General features: G+C 39.4%; 1 protein-coding gene across 4 annotated transcripts in view; it reads right to left on the bottom strand.

Moving 5' to 3' along the window:
• ptprub (protein tyrosine phosphatase receptor type Ub) overlaps positions 1-17,652 on the bottom strand; it is a 223,150-nt gene that overhangs the window by 140,009 nt on the left and 65,489 nt on the right. For all 4 annotated transcript variants that reach the window (XM_028470131.1, XM_028470132.1, XM_028470133.1 and 1 more), the window contains exon 2: positions 9,246-9,377. In XM_028470131.1, the coding sequence (XP_028325932.1) occupies positions 9,246-9,377 (132 nt within the window). The remainder of the gene's footprint in view (positions 1-9,245; positions 9,378-17,652) is intronic.

Below are 17,652 nucleotides of genomic sequence, written 5' to 3'. Positions count from 1 at the left end.
ATAAAATAACCCAACCTCAGAGCGTCCTGCTTTAATACAGAGAGATGTTTGCAGTGAAACAGAACTATTGGCTTCCATAATATGCAGTTTTAAATATAAATAGTTTAAAGCTACCTGAGCTGAGCCTCATTAAAATTTGTTTGTGGTCAATCCTCATCTGCATATGACAGCTTGTTTCACTCTATAGTGGATCAAACTGTGACTTTACGTTGGATATAGTATGAAAATAGTTGAATCACTGTGACCAATGTGGACAGAAGTTTGCCTCTATCAAGAGTTTAAATTAATCGCGCAGCAGCCGCTGAGCGATCACAGCTGTTGCTGCGTGACGCACGAGTCCATATGGATTCCATTGTAATAAAGTCCATATTTCTAGTGCAATATAATGTTTTACCTTATTGGGGCGCTCCACTTATTGCAGGGTTAGAAGCGTGTAAGAAAAAAAGGACTTTACGCACACCGGAGAATACGCATAAAGCCAGATTTGAATGGGAACACCCACATTTCAGGGCTCCTCCACCCAGAGTGCGTAACTGGGATGAAGGCATGCAGCGACTGACTTAAGTACAAAGGGAGAATAACACACAGCTAAAAACAGCGCCGCTGCGTGGCTTTTTGGACTTACACACGGGAGAATAGAGGTCTAAATGAGATTCTTTGAAATATGTTTTATCACTCATTCATTCCATCATTATGGTATAGAACTGTTTTTTCACAGTATTCTCAGCTAAATGTTCTAGTCAGACAAAAGGGGTACTTGGATTCAGAAATAAGAGAAAGAGGGTACTTGAGCCAAAAAGGTTTGAGTTAGACCAACATACTGAACCCTCGTGACAGTAGACTAAGACTGAGCAAAATTGCGTATATGTCTAGAAATACCTTAATAATATATCAGCGTGTATCTATATTGAGGGCCCTCAGTGATTACAAGACAATCTAGATTAGTATGTACTGGTGCTTTGTATTTGTCATTTTGTACCTGCTTGATATCTACACCAACCATTTAGGTTTACATGTCTAGTTTCGGAATAACAAACAATACGTATAGCATGCACGCTGCCAGAGGGGAAAGGTGGAGGAGGATGGTGTAATAGAGTATTAAAGTAGTAAGGATGGCTGGGCAGCGCGATAACAACTCCTCTCTAGCAGTAAAGGTATCTGTCTCCACGCTCTGCCTCATTCTTACACGCATGAGTCTCAGGTCACTGTCAATGACACACACCATAATGTGTGGCTGGTTTGCGGCATGAGGTGACACGCACTAAAGGCCAGAGGGACACTGTCCTCTGCTGATAGAGGACGCTGAGGATACAGTTGAAGGACTATGTGACTATTTTGCGCTACAAATTAGGTCTGGTAATGTCCTTTCACAGTGTGCTGTCATACCAGCCCCTGACCGTAAAATGACACTTGGAGCCACAATCATCTGTTTCCAGTTTGAAAACACAACAATATGGGAATATTGTGTGCTTTTAGATCAGATAACATGCCTCCGATTCAATCTCTTTCCTATGAATGGATAAATCACAACAGGAAGTTGTAGGACGTTCTCTGCATTTCCCAAAATGAATATATTTACGAGTAAGAAAAACCATCACAATGACGATAGATTTACAATAGTTTTGTCTAACAGGATATGTGGAAAGAGTGTAATGTCATATATCAGCTCTTTGTTTCTGTATTGTTTTAGGACGTTTCATATGACTCAGCTAGAAGCTAAAGCCTGGATCACTGCACACCCAAGAGACATGGTTGCTGAGGTGGACAGCTAGGAGCGCAGTTTGTATGCTCCGTCGCACATTCAACAACAAAACACTAACCAGACGCTTGAGAGAGAAACTTTGGCTTCTTTTAAAATTCACTGAGCTTTGAGAGAAAGTAACAATAATGAGAAAAAAAACTTTTTGTCACTAACAAAAGGGAGGTACAAGTTTAGGGAGGCATTAAAAACAATCGGTGAGTTTATAATTCTGATTTTATGTTACTTATAATAATAGTGAGTTGTGCTCATGTGCGTCCCACCCATGGGGGATGCAACACCCGTACTTTCATAAAAACAAAAATTCATCCCCTTCACTTTTCACAGATGGATGCATTGTTGATGGTTGAATGGCGATCAAGCCAATCACAGCCAGCCATTTGATGAAGCAGCCATTCCGAGGAGGTAAACAAAGAGTTAACAGTGATGAGTAAAGTGTAAGTAAAATGACAAAAAACATGTAAGATGTTTTTGGAAAAGGGGCAAAAATGGGACAAAGGAATTTGCAAAATGGCAAAAGAAAAAGGTAAAAAGCGGTTAAAAAGTTTGCCTTTTTAAGGTTTTCTGGATCAATAATAACTCAAATGAAGACCTAAAGAGCCACATGTTGAGTATCAATGACTTATAAACAGCTTTATCATGGTTTGAGTAAATTCATTTAATAAACTAAATTGGGAGTTGGCAGTTGCCCTACCCTTAGAACACCCTCACTTTTAAAATCACTGCTCCACCCCTGGTTGTGCTGATTCGTGGCACTTGTTTTCAGTGAGGTGACGTTAACACTATGATTCGCTCTGCCAACCACAAAGAAGAGTGATGCCATCTAAATGACATCACTGTGAAACAAACTCATCTTTAAATCATTAAATGTGCTAATTAATCTGATCGATGATAATAATAATGTAGTTTATTTAAAAGTGCCCTTTGAGCACCCAAGATGAACCTATGTACAAATGTAAAACAAAGATTGAAAATCTTAGTTAAAGGGAAGGGAAAAGGAGGTGATCTGATATTTCTCTGTTAGCATTGTATAGAGGTTGATGAGTCGTGTGATGGGAGCAGTCAAATGAAGAAAAGAGGCAGAACTGAGGGTATGAGAATAAATTACAGTATGAAGAAGGGTGGACAGATGGGGGGGCAAGGTTATGGCATGGCATTGAATGTCAATAGAAGGATTTTAAGGTCAATACAGCCATTTGAATTGTGTGAGATTTTCAATATAAAAACTAATTTCAGCAAAACTATTTTAAGGACCAATTAATCTATTTCTAGCATTTTGGATACCCATCAAACCTTCTCTACCTGTTATATCGAGGGCTAGAGGCTCTCTCTGCCTACTAAGGTTGTAAAGCTGCATGGTGGTTTTATAGGCAATTAACAGTTGGGCCTCACAGCATGAAAGCCCTGTGTTAGATTTCTAGAGTGGGCCTGAGAACTATCTGATGGGAGTTTGTACGTTCCCTCTGTGCTTTAATGGGATTTCTTCAACTCCTTGCTTGTTATATTGTTGTTTCCTGTTCACAGGGGCTATACCATTATGTGAAATCATCCAGGGGGGGCAGATGCTCCACTCCTGGGACTCCGAGCAACTCCTGGCTTCATCTGGAAGTTTTTTCATGGGGTGGCTGATATTATACAATATTAGTGATACAATAGTGTAAGTACGGGACTAGAGAAACAGTTTTTAGAATTAGTTTGGTAGAGAGCTGGGTGATTTATTGAGTTTTCTATAATTCGAGATCTATTTATCCATTTATCAATTTTCTGACCCACTTGTTCCAGTTTTCTTGCCTATCTCCAGCTCTCATTGGGCGTTAGGCAGGGTTACACCCTGGGCATGGCGCTAGTCCATGCAACACAAAGACAAACAACCACTCACACTCACTCCTATGGAGAATTTAGAGACTCCAATCAACCGAACCTTTTTGAATTGTGGGAGGAAAACTGAGTACCCGCAGAAAACCCACGCAGCACAGGGAGAACATGCTAACTCCACACAGAAAAGACCCAAATGTCCACTCCAGGGCTTGAACCCAGGACCTTCTTGCTGTGAGGTAGACGTGCTAACCACTAATCCACCATACAAGATCCAGAAAAAGATATTAGTTTTTATCAATTTAGTTTTATAAGCTCATTTTGCACTAAAATAATAGTAAAGTCGTTGCCTTCACCACTTCTCCCCTATCTGGCTCTCACACAAACTCCGCTCTGCACCACCTCTATGAGCACAAACGCCCCGCCCTCACTCTTTCTAACAAGTGCAGAGGCAACAGGACAACGGACGCAGACAGCAGAATTTGATAAGGGAAACAAGGAAAAGTAAAACAGTTATTTGGAGATATTTGGCTTGTAACCCTCAGATGTGCTGACCCGGCACCTATTTTTGAATGCACCCTAAGAACTGGCTGTTGCAACATGTTGATGATGTGGCGCTAGTTGATTTGCACCAGTGGCATTGACCAATCATCTTTCATCTTTCTCTTAAAAGGCCCATGTTAAACTTAATCATCTTTTCTGTGCTTTAAACATCATAAAAATGCTATTTAGGCTTCATACACATGCCCAAAGTGTTTTTTTCATTGATTCCCTCAATCGTTAGTTAAAGGGTGATTTGCTCCTTTCTTACTGCAGGATGAGCCCAAACACCTCGCTCCAATTTGATGATGTGTTCCCACTTTGATGACGAATTTGACGCAGCACTGAGCTGGAGAAGCCGCGCCTCCAGGAAGCTCTCTGCTGTGATTGACATGTAAACAGACACGCCCACGAAGATGACCATTTCAGCGTCTTTCGCACAGTGTTATGTATGTATTTTCTACAGTCTATGTGTGTACCGGTGAACGCCCAGCCCCCACGCTCTGTCTTGTGTTTATAAAGCAGCATGAACTCGGCTACGGAGTGGGTGGGAGGAGGGCGGGCCGTGCATGACCCTACATCACCGTGCGGGGAGGAAGAAGTCAGTGTGCCGTCTATAGACACGCCCACTCATGAATATGCATAAGCAGGCCGCAAATCAGCCTGTTTGTGTAGAGTTGCTCAGAAAGTGACTTTTCAGAGGGTAAAACTCTGGAAAACAGACGAGTTTGGGAAAATAAACCTTAAATACTGTTTTTGTAGATGGGTGAAAAATAGCATGATATGGGACCTTTAAGATGTTGTAGAATTTCTTTTTTATATATATTGGTCCATATCGCCCAGGCATGGTTCTGTACATTAAACTATTTGGTCCATTTTGGCAAATATCTTAGTGATAACACTTTTCTATTCCACAAATTGAAAAACAAAGAAAGCATCACCATCGACATATTAGATTACATTATTTGAGATGAGCCTAATATATTGTACTATATATAACTGGAACCTAATAACTTCTCCGTTGAATCTGGCTTTAGGCAAACAATGTTTGCTTCACATGCAAATGTATTCCTCCCAGCAAGGTCATCATCCTGCTCGCCCGGCTCATTCATTAGAACAGGAGCAGAGCTGCAGATTATCAATAACATCCCGACATCTCCAATCTAATTCAAAATAAGAAAGGATGTGATAAAATTGGCTATTCCTATTAACATCTCACTGCACTTTATCTTCTCGTTTTTTTCAAGACCATTTTCTCTTTCATGGGAGCGGTAGGATTTAATTTCTCCAGGGAGCTTCAAGCTGCTGCTATCTCAGCTGTGTTTACTAATCTTCCCTTGACACCAATTTCTTAGCCCCGCAAAGTTAATACTGGTCCAATGTAAATAGCCTTATCACATAAACTCTTGTTATCCTCTACCTTGGCTACCCAGTGTGATATGTGGGTAAAAGTCAACGCAAGGGGATTAAGTCAGAGAGAACAGAAAGAGACAAAACTTCCCACGCCTGTATTTGCTAAAAGGTTATCCACTTTGAACAACAGAAGAAATGGTAAAGTTGGCCCCTTACCGAAGAACCCTGCTGTCTTGGCACAGAGGAATCAGGTAGACGTAAAAGAGGAGCAGAATGCTGCTGCCGGTGCACGGCTGAAGGCTGAGCAGCGATAAATTAAAGTGAATTTATTTCCTGCCAGTCAGAACTGATCGATCACGGAAAGACACTCACAGTCTCTCGTGCCATCCTGTCATGTTCACATTACAGTACCTGCCTCATTCCACCTGTGCTAGTCTGGTTCAGTGAAGGCTTCAGAATGTTGTAGATGCCACAGCAGAAGGTTTTAATTAAACCCAAAGGAAAAAGCATTAATTATCTTGTCGCTTGCCGTGAATTATCTGGTGGCTTCAGGGAGAATTGAGCAGTCATACTGACGTTGTAGAAGTAAATGCGGCCAGGTTTATTATTTCAAGATTAAATGCTGGAATTTCTGAACGTCTGTGTTGTATTTGGATCACCACCTCCAGGCAATAAGAAACGTGGAGCACCAAATCAAAATGAACCTGCCTCAAAAACAAGAGCGCTGATCCCTCAGGGTGTTTTTGACCATTTTCTCTGTTCAAGTTACCAATAAAACTGTGTTTTATGAGACTTCTGGATATCTTTTTGAGGATAAAGTAAACATCTAATTGGATGCTGGTTAGTCACCTTTTCATCTGTCTTCCTAAGCCTATTCACAGGGGTGTTGTACATAACTGCTTTGGTATAGTACTAAGGTTGTTGGTTGGTGTTTACTTTAAAAAAAAAAAAAAAAAAAAAACATGTTTTCCGCAACTAGCTCAAAAAGGAGAAGCAGAAAATAGGGGATGCTTGTATAATGTGACATTTTACTTTAAACTTAAAATGAATAGAAACAGTGTAACATGTATGTTCACTAAAGCTTGAATGAAATGACTGAAAATTAAATTAATTCTTAAGACCAGGTAATATTTTTATGTTCATTTATATTTATTTTTTTTGTCTTTGTGTTGTTTTCTGTCTGTCTGTCTGTCTGTTTGTTTGTTTCCAACAAATCTTTAATCAAGACGGAACTTGCACCATTGGAAGATTCCACTGAATTTTGGATGGATCCGGATCAATATCTGGATTCTGGATCAGTTTAAAAATTCAGAGCTTGACTTGTAACTTTCCGATCAATATTAAATTTGACTCGGTTATGTTGGGTTGGTCTCCACATTACCACGCCGAGTTTCATCCAGATGAGATCCAGATTCTGCATAATGTCTGTAAATTCACTCACAGTCGAAGCAAACGGCGTTGTTGCTTACAGAGGTGTAATGTTAGAGCCACATATAGAGCGCTTTTGTCATCATAAGACAAATGATCTCTATCTCTTACCCTTGATCAGTCTACACTCTGCTCTGGATCTGTTCATGACTTTAAAAATGTTTCTAAACTTTGCTACGTTTTCTTTTACTCATTTCCCTCTCTTTTCACCTGTAGTTTACTTCTCTCTCTTTTCTCTCCTTTTCATTGCACAGTGCATCAAACAGCTGTAGTAGTAGTGTATGTAGATCCTACCCTCTCCACTCTACATTGGACAAACTAACACACGTAAGCAGAACCACAAATATTGAACAATTGTGTGTGGCTGACAAACAAAAACAAATCAAATCTCAATAGGGAAACGAGTCTCTTTGTTGACTTCTATCTGTTCTCAAGTCTTTTTTTCTCTTCCCAAAAGGTAGGTTTGCAAGGTTCCAACTTTTAATGTGGTACATGTGGATTTTGGGAGCACATGGCCACCTTATGTGCACCCCTGCTTCTTTATCTTAAGATTTATAATATTAACTGTATCCACTGCCAACAAATATAGTTCACCTGCAAAACTGTAGCAACCATCACCCATGTTACTATTTTCAGTACCCACCCCATCCATGTACCACAAATGCATTAATTCACGATAATATTTTATGACTATAGTTTGTTGGACTGTTATGAGTATGTTATGGAATGATTGATTGGTTGTACCCAGGGGAGTTTTGTTATTTTAATCACTTTGCGAGTTTCCGCAGCACAAGTACTTATGCAGAGAGTCGGCGCTGCCATGGATATTTCGGCCGTTAAGCTGAAACAGCAACTCTTGTCTTTGTCAGACCCCTGTAGGTATTGGTTAATGCAGAGATGGAGTAGGGCCTTATAAACTATGCATGCTATATCCCTCTGGCAACCACCACCAGAGAGGATGATGGCAGGAAAAAGCTGGTTTCCATTAGCTCTGTGAGATGGTTAACATAAAATTATCCCAGGGTTAGTGTGAAGCAGACAATACAGAAGTAAAGGATAGGGTTGCAAGCAGAGGCATAACTATTGACAGTACAACCAGGGCAGTGCACCGAGGTCTAACAGTAATGACGGATTAAGATCTTGTAATAAGAAGGAAGTTTCACTCGCTGTGCTTCTGTGTGGCCAAGCGTGTGTGTGTGCTTGTACTTGTGTTTAGGGTGTGTTCAGGGTGGGGGTACAAAAAAAAATATTTGCACTGGGGCCTATCACCATGATGTTACACCACTGGTTGCAAGAAAATAGACACCAGTCATGTAAGAACGATGTTTGCACCTAATGTCTTCATGAGATGAACACAAGCACAGAGTTATTCCCACGAATCGAATAGTTAGAAATAGTGGTGCGGACCTCTCTCCACGGTTCGGCACACACGTGGTCCGCGGATTGATTGACGGAAAAAAAAACTTTTTATAATGATCCGCGCATCATTAGTAATGCCTCGATGAAGCCTGTTCTGTTTGCAACATTTGTGCGTGTGTGTATAACTCTGTCTGTCCGTGTGTTTCTGGCTGCTGGTTGTGTATCTGTGCGTGATTGCGTGAGAGTTGAAAAGAGACACACACACACACACAGGGAGGGAGAGAGAAAGGAACAGCTTTGTGTGTGTGCGTAATAAGTCCGTGTGAATGTCGTCATGTTTATGCCTCTGTCCATCCATGTCTTTTAAGGCTCTTATTAAATAAATATTGGCTCTAGTCCGGATGGCCATCCTTGGCTATTGTAAGAATTAGAAATTATAAACTAAGATCTGCTTTCTTTTCCTTCTTTCATTGTTTTACGATGTTGTGGGCATAGGCTAGTATCTAATTCACTCTCCATGTTTAAAAAAAGAAGGTGTCATGCCGTAATTTTTTTTCCATACACTTACCTATTTAAAGGATGAGGGTGTCTTGCCTTATATTGCACTTTAATTTGTGTTTATATGATTCAAAGTTGTATTTAAGCATTGGATTGACACCTCAAGTTAAACATTGTTTGTATTTAATGAGCAGAAAAATGTTGCACTAAGTGTTCCACAAAATAAATGGAGAGCAAAGTTATTTCTCTTGTCTTTTTCTTTTTTTTTTCTGCGGATCCCAAAAATTATCCGATCCGTGACTCAAAACCGTGAGTTTTTTGATCCGTTGCACCACTAGTTAGATAATTATTATTATCCATATTTAAAGTGAAATAAACAAATTCATTTATTTCCAAAATGTACTTGTTTTCTACTTTAGGAACTGGTGCAGGTTAACAGATTTTTGAACCAACCACTAAACTGGACTTAACACACAGGTAACAGTGCACTTACCCTTCAGAAGATCAGAGCTTGGAGAAGGTGGACTATACGTTCGAAACAAGAGCCAGTCAAAGTCGTCCTCCTCTCCTTGGATGAAGTCACAAAGATTGGGATCTGAATCCTCTTCAAATGTGCAACCAGAAGCTAAAAAGAATTGAAAATGTAAATTAGGTGAAGAATATTCATTTTTTTCTTGTCATATCAATGAGTTGTCTATGAAAAAGAATTTAGACTGAAAATTTATATCAGAATTAAACACAAATAATAGGTAATATCCACTTAAAGTGTGAAACCATGAAACCCACGTGTAGTTAAAACTCACGTCAATCTTTGTAACTAGTCACAAGTAAATAAACAAAGAAGCCACTCTCTTCATTGTGAAACCAAAACCCTGACCTCTGTCTGCTACTTATGTGAATGTTAACCACAGCTTGGCCTTGTGTCTTTACATCACGCTGGAAAAGTGCAGACTATGATGTTATAGAAGAAAATGCAGCCCTCGAGTATACAGTGACAACCTGAGGTTAGTTAGTTCACGGTGGCTTTCCACAATATACCAGCAAACATGCACATTGCAGATGTGCAATTAGAAAAATATCTCATTTAGCAAATGTGAAAACACCACTTTTAAAAAGTAGCAGGTTGATTTATTGTATTATTCAGCTCGAAAGCATTTATTGAACCTACTCAAGATTTACGGTTGTTTTTATACCAGAGGAAATGACTGTAGTCCCAGGCATCAAAAAGTACAATAATGAATAATAATCATATGAAATTATGTGTCTGTAGGAAATGGGCAACAACCTTTACGTGACCAAATGGAGACAAGAAGAGCCAGTTTAAATATCACATGTCGCCTCATGTAACACAAAAACAAATCAAGCAATAAGCTGTAATTATTTTAGACCCGTACTAAAGAAAATAAAGCCCCATAAAAGCCAATCTGAGGAGAATTACTTGGTCTCTCCATAAAGCACAAAAAAAAAAAATCTATATTATGTAGCCCATTCGCAAATGCATACACAAATAATAACATTTGGGGAAAGGATGCACTCTAGGGAGTTTAGTGATTATCAAAATACCTCACAACCTTCTATTACCCATGCCAAAAAGCAATTTTTTTCAAATTATCTTTAACAACCATGCCTTTTATAGCCCTTGGGTCCTGAATAATGTGCCTCAGTTGTTGGTCTCTGCATCTGTTGCCATATTTTACATTAGTCCATTGTTATGAGAATTACAGTGTAACAGTGGGCAGTTTGAGCAGCTCAGTTAGAAAACCACAGCCAGTGTCAGTGATGATTTGAACAGGGAACATGGTTCGCTGCATGCTAATGACGAGGAGAACCACAAACCGCTCCTGAAGGTCACCCCTGTGGTCTCCAGTGCTACTAAGGCCCATTCCTCTCTTCATCTTGCAATTAAGCAAACTGTTTCAATATGACTAGATGATTACAAATTCTCAAAAGTCTTTTTTTTCTTATACTTTGAGCAATTGATGATAGGAAAGTCATAGCTTTAAGTCCTTTAATTATCGCGTGTCTCCTAAAATTAGTCAATAGACTAGAGAGAATAAAAGAAAATCATAGGATTTCATTTTATTTAAAGAAGGCACAAAACATGGGCCGTGCAAGTAATTTATTATGATATTATTGTTTCAATTTGTCTCAACTAGTTGTAGGTTTTGGTGCAACACAATGCTGTCACACATTTTCACTGAATTTGTGCTGGATCGAGAAGCGTGAAAGTGCTATTAAAAAATAAATAAATAATAAGCCCCAGTGAGAACATTGTGTAGTTTAGTCAAAGGGCATGGCTTGCTAAGATAATACTCTATTTATGATTATATTTAGAACTTAACCTTAGCCAAAGTGTCAATTGCTACCAAATCAGTAAAGCAATACATTCTTAGTATAATGGAGAATGTATTTTTGTTTTCTGTAAGTTTAATTGTTTCTTTGATTGCATGCATTGTAGGGAATGCATCTTATTCATGAGTTTTAGTGAGTTTTGAAATGTATGATATTTGACCCGTCATTGCCCGATCCCGTTTGATCTCGGAATCTAAGCAGGTCTGGGCCTGGTTAGTAGGTGGATGGGAGACCACTGAGAATTCCAGGTGCCACAGTGGGGTGGCAGTCACCCCAGTGGTATCTGTCATTGTGTCCTTGGGCAAAGCACTTCACCTACATTGCCTAGTATGAATGTAGTGTGTGAGTGAGTGTTGGCGGTGGTCGGAGGGGCCGATGGCGCACCTTGGCAGCCTCGCTTCCGTCAGTCTGCCCCAGGGCAGCCGTAGCTACAACAGTAGCTTACCACCACCAAGTGTGGAGTGAAAGAATAATCCCTTAATTCTGTAAAGCGACTTTGAGTGTTCAAAAAAGCGCTACATAAAATTGATGCATTATTATTATTATTTGAAAAGCACAATGGAGGCTACAACTGGGTAGCCTGGCAATAAGCCACACCCACTTCTTTACTTTTTGTAAGAGAGTGGGTATGGTAATGTTGCTGTTTCTGCTCACTTCCTCATATCTCGCGCACCAAGCAGTGTCAAAACAAACATGGTGCCTGTGATAGAGAAGATGTTCGGAGCTACGCTCTGCTCTGTTTTAAAAGACAAAAGATATATCATTGGAACCACAACTAGTAGAGGCTTTAAAACCATTTACTGTATATTGAGGAAAGATGATTGTGCCGTGCTTCCAACTGGAAGGAGACGCCTGTCTCACTATTCTCATCACGACCGCCCTTTGTTGGATTGGTTACTCTGCATGTGTTTGTCCCACCTCGCTCAGCCCCTCAGAACTCAAACGCCTTGTTAGTGCTTCCAGACTAATCGCCTGTATTAAACATTGAATAATACAAGGAGATTAGGATGGATTCCAGGCTTGCCCAATGCTCCATTAAAGCTCATATCCCGAGTTTCAGAGAAATCTATTTTTACAAATCATTCTTTTGAAATGTGAAAAAAATATCTAACTAGGCTTTTACTATGGTCTACTGCCGGTGGTCATTCATATACATTAATGTATATAAGTCCCGCCTTCGTCCTATAGACCCTTTTACAAATGGAAACAATCAACAGGCTTTGACTTCATGTTTTTGAGTCTGTCAATCAAAGTGAATGCGGAACTGTGCACAGAAACACAGCCTCGCGTCACAACAGCAAACAGGTAGATATGATTTTGGCTCTTACCTGACCCATAAACCTATATCAATGTGACCCGATGAGACCTTATTATGTTCTGCGATGCGCATGCAGAAAAGTAGAGGCGTGGCTTCTGGTAGATTGGCAGAGGCAGGGGGAGGAAGTGGAGCTGTTGAGGGCGGGACATCGAGACATATCAGCTTTAAGGGAGTATGTAGTCCGCCAATTATTTGTAGGCTATTCCTTTATTTAGACAAATTCTTCAACATCTGCAAATAGAACCACTATTTGTTAAGAAGATAAAGCCACACAAGCATTACTGACAGATTATTTTGTTGCTACAAGCTTTGAGATAACATGGGTTAACATTTATTTATTTTTATTTTATTTATTCAGTTTATTTCCGACATGGTTACATTCATTTTTTTTTGTACATGCCGAAAAAGGAGACGAGAGAAGCAGTTTGCTTATCTGGGTCCCGTCCCCTGTTTTACCATCGCAAATTTACATGGGTATACATGAAGTTTATGCGTAGGGTCCTGCTAATTCATGCTAACAGTACGTTTAGCTTTAGCATGTGCATGACAGTTTCACCCAGCCAATATATTACCTGAGGAAATTCTCCTTGCTCTGTGTTTAAATAATACATTTGGTTCAAGCTGTAAAAACATTGAGTGGACACACCCCCTAAGTGACCTTACAGCCAAGCTATTAAACCAGTGGTACCTGCAGTGATTATTTGAGAACTTAGGAGCCCAGCAGCCATCATGTAAGCACGGTCCATTGGGGTGATAGTAACAGCCAACCAGGAGGATACGGAGCATACATTTGTCCCTCTAGGTTTGATTTATATGGCCGTGCTGGGCTGTTACTGCACGGATCTGCTGCTGAGGCCAGGGGTTAATTGTCCCGCGCTGGGGTCCATTTCTAATAGAACAGCCAGAGATATGGGACCTGACACATCCAAACGCTGGCACTATATTATTCCCTGCTGCTTCAGTAAATGAAGCCTGCAGACTCCTCCTAACAAAAGTCTCATCATCCAGAAAAAGGAACCCAGGATCCGAGGCCAGCACTGCCAGAGAATGTCATCTCCTCTGAACACACAGGGAGACGTCCAGATCATTTATCATGACAAACACACTCCCTCCTCTGCCCCTGGTGGAATGCCTATGGGTGTGTGCTGTGTCAGTGCCCATTTTTTACCTGAATAATTACAGCATAATTAATTGAAATTAGCATAGCAAAAACGGACACAGCTACAACGGTGGTTCAGATATTTGCCTTTGGATTTAAGGTATTTTCTTTTTGTTTGATAACATTGTTGATCTTACTTTGATCATATAATTTATGTGAAATCATAAACATAATAAACAGTAGAACCAAGAAACTGAAATTATTATGAAACATTGAATGACTTTCAACTACATCTTAGTCAAGTCAACATTTCCTTTTTGGCAGACCACCGCACGTGTCAAACTCAAGGCCCGGGGGCCAAATCCGACCCTTCGTAGCATCCAATTTGGCCCGCAGGAGAAAGTAAAAATGACTTGAATCATTGTGTAAATGAAACTCAACAGCATTTGCAGAGACTCACAGTTTTCCCGGGACTATCGCATGATGTTAGTCGTCCTTATTGTTAAACTGTTGAAAAAAATGTCCTTTTCTTAATTAAATAGAAATGCGTTACAAATCTAGGAAAATTAAAGTGAAGACCCTGTTGGGACTGACATCTGTCAATTCCTGCTTGGATACTGTCGGTTTCATATACTTTGTATTATACTAAGTATAAACTAGGACACAATAATGTTGAAATTATTCGTTTGTCCCTCATGCTCCTTATTTGGCCCCTGAACTAAAATGAGTTTGACACCCATGGACTATCATAATAAAAGGATAACCCGCTTCTTTCTGTCTTTAGGCCTTTTATGTATTTCTCCCGTTGGCAGTGTGTCTTAGTAAGCAAAACAAGTTAAATCATAATTCAGGTCTTTTGTATAAATGTTACTTTTGAAATACTCAGCGGGGTGGGATCACATCAGCATTAAACTATTAGAAGTTGTTGCATTGTTAAATACAAATCTCAGCGTTTGCTGTGAGTTTACGATTAATCTCCACATATTGACTAAATAGGTCAATACACACAAACCATTCAGGATGAACCACACTCTGTCAAAGCATGGATGGAGTAGCTCCGCTCTGATTTGATAGGAACATAAAAAGGAGCAAACTTTTATAGAGGACGCTCTGATTTACAGCTTTAATCGTGGGAATACGCTCAAATGTTCCCTCCTTTTATGTGTGCAGTTAATCACGGCCATACGTTTCTCTCCTTGCTCATATCAGTTAGTATTGCATGTTATGTAAGATTTACTCACTTAATCCCTCTAAGTTGCTGTCTCAGTGGAGTCCCGGACGTGAACAGTGAGCATTGTTAGTTTGAGCTTATCTCCTTTGTTGTCTGAAGGATACGGGAACTTCTCTGAGCTTATTTAAGGTGCCACCTGGCTGGTGATCTTATCATTTTGACTCAGAAAAATACTTAAACACGGTAAAGTTAGAGCTCAGAGTGTGTCTAAAATGTGTTGCTTTTCACGTCATGAGATCCAACCTCGATTGAATTGAAACGCAACACCCAGCTGTGGTATAGAACAGTGGCTCTCACACTTACATCTTTTTTCTTATTTCTAAATCCGAGTACCCCATTTATCTGACTACAACAATTTGCTTAGAAAACTATTTAAAAACAACTATGGAGCATTTTGATGGATAACATACATTTTAAAGAATCTAATTTTGTAAATAAGTGAAATGAAACAGTATTTAGTGTATTTTGATCCCAACCTTTTTTGGATCGTGACCCTATTTTGATATCAAGAATTTATGGCGACCCCAAAGATATTTTTTTCCTGAAATTAGTTTTTGATAAATTTTTTTTTTTTAATCTATTTAGATTTTTCAGAAAATTCAAGCAACCCCATTTAAAACTCCAGGCGACCCCACATGTGGTCCCGACCCCAAGGTTGAAAAACACTGATTCATAGGCTCTCTCTCTCTCCCCCTACAGTGCCATTGCGTATCCCTAGTGGCACACGCACCCCAATTTGAGAAACACTGGTATAAAGCAAATGCCAAGAAATGGCAGACCATCACATTCAGCTTGTGATGAAAAATTCTGTAAAACTGCTACTACGTTACAATTCTGACCTAAATATTTTATTTTTACGGAGTATTAATTAACGATAAATATATAATATATGTTAAAAAATATTGGACTGTGAGCTAAAGATTATGGACAACCTTTCAAGACCACCACCTCCGCCGCCACAGGAGTGGGCAGCCATCAAACTGAAATTTTAAAACATGCCAAATCTTTCCAGCGAGGGATCTGAAACACTGCAGTTAATCTTTCCACAGACTCCTAAAAGATTCAGCACAGCTAGTGAGCAGAATAAAACCGCAGAGAGGCACATTACAGATCAGTATTTGTACAGATTGTAAATTAGCAGCGCTTGTTTGAGTGCTCCATTACCATATTGGCCACTCGTAGTGGTAGGAAAAAGCTGCGAGTGAGAAAAAAAAAAAAAAAGCAGGAGTAAATTTGCTCAAATGATTAGATTTTTTTGCAAAGCGTTTTCATCATCGTCGCGCTAAAAGCAATCTGGGCCGTTCATTTGCAACACAAAACAATAAATACATTTAACTCTTGTTAGGTTTTAAGATTGCCACCTTTAGCCTTAAACAGAACAACTATTAGAGTAGAAACTGCGGAAACAAAAGTTCACATTTCAGTGACTGTAAAATAAAGCAAAGTAATTTTTGTTTTGTCTCTTTATTAACGCTTACAATTTACAAGTTTAGTAAAGAATAAGGTTTCTTCTCCATTCATGAAAACAAAATAATTCTTGTTGTCCATATAGTACAGTTTCCATAAGGTTGCAGGAGAATGCATGAAGTCTCTTTGTTGAATCCCTTCTGAGATACTTCAGCAAGCAGTAAAATCACAGATACCAAATAAAAAGAAAAGGGAATACATCCAATTTACACGGAAAAATATTTCTGTTTCTTTTTTTTTAATCATACACCTAAAATTAAATTTGAGAACCCACTTCTTTTCGTTCCGTCTTTCACAGTATCTGTACAGAAAGGAACGTTTTTAGTGTTATTCATTCCGACCAATATCTACAGGTAAAGATGTACCCCTACCTATCGTTAAAACGCTTTCTGTGGCCTTCAATCTTTATTCAGGGCTGAATTTGAAAGCAGATGTTGGTGATCCACAATTTAAACTCTCCATCCATGAGCACAAGTTAAGTTTTCATATTTGGTGATTTTCTCTGTATGTTTCTGTCTTATGGTGCGTTCACACCAAATGCGTTTCGGGCGTCAAAATCGTGCCTCACGCACGTAGTTGGATGCTTGTGCTCATTGAATCAGTACGCTGGTCACCAGGGTCGAAAGACGCTCGCGACGCGCGTTCAAACAAGTTGGGAAGGAAGCGCGTCGAGGGGAGGGGTTTCTCTGTTGCCGGTGGTGTTCATACAATGGATGATTTTGTGGCGATCAGTTACGTTCATAATTCACCCAATGACTGTGAAGTGGTGGGGAACTGTGTGTTGAGAAGGCTGTGTTTCCGGTCGGATGTATTTTGGTGTGTCCGTCTCTCCTGTTCCAGTTTAAAAACCTGCTGACTAGGGATGTAACGATTCACTCAACTCCCGATACGATTCAATTCACGATAATGGGTTCACGATACGATTCTCTCACGATTTATTTTACAAAATGGGACTAGACAAAAAATTTTATTGGGAAAAAAACTAGAAAATACTGTACTATTTTCATTTTATTTTTCATTGTCAAAAGAATTCCTTGATAAACTATTCAAAACAATGCAATTTAACTAAAAATAAATCTTGAATAAAATAAATAAAGGAATAATACAAATGAAAATGAAGCCTATTAATTTAAATTCCGGTTCTATAATAAACAATGCAAAACTGCATAATAGTTCTTTTTCTTTTAAAAGTGCAACTGAAAATGTATTTTGTGCCTTAACAATTGGACTTGGAAAAAAAATAAACCGTGATTACACTGATTTACGTCATATTTGTTTGGACCAGCAGAGGGCGTAATACAGTGGTCGGTTGACATGCAGATATCTTGCAGTGAAGAAGAGAAGCTATGCTAGCAGACAGAGCTAATAGAAAACCGTGACTTTTACAGATATTCAAGTAATATTACAGATATTCTTTCGGTGCTAAAGGGGTA

This window comes from Gouania willdenowi, chromosome 16, assembly GCF_900634775.1.
Source record: "Gouania willdenowi chromosome 16, fGouWil2.1, whole genome shotgun sequence".
Classification (NCBI taxonomy): Eukaryota; Metazoa; Chordata; class Actinopteri; order Blenniiformes; family Gobiesocidae; genus Gouania; species Gouania willdenowi.
Note: the sequence above shows the minus strand (reverse complement) of the source record. Positions and strands in the feature narration are given on the sequence as shown.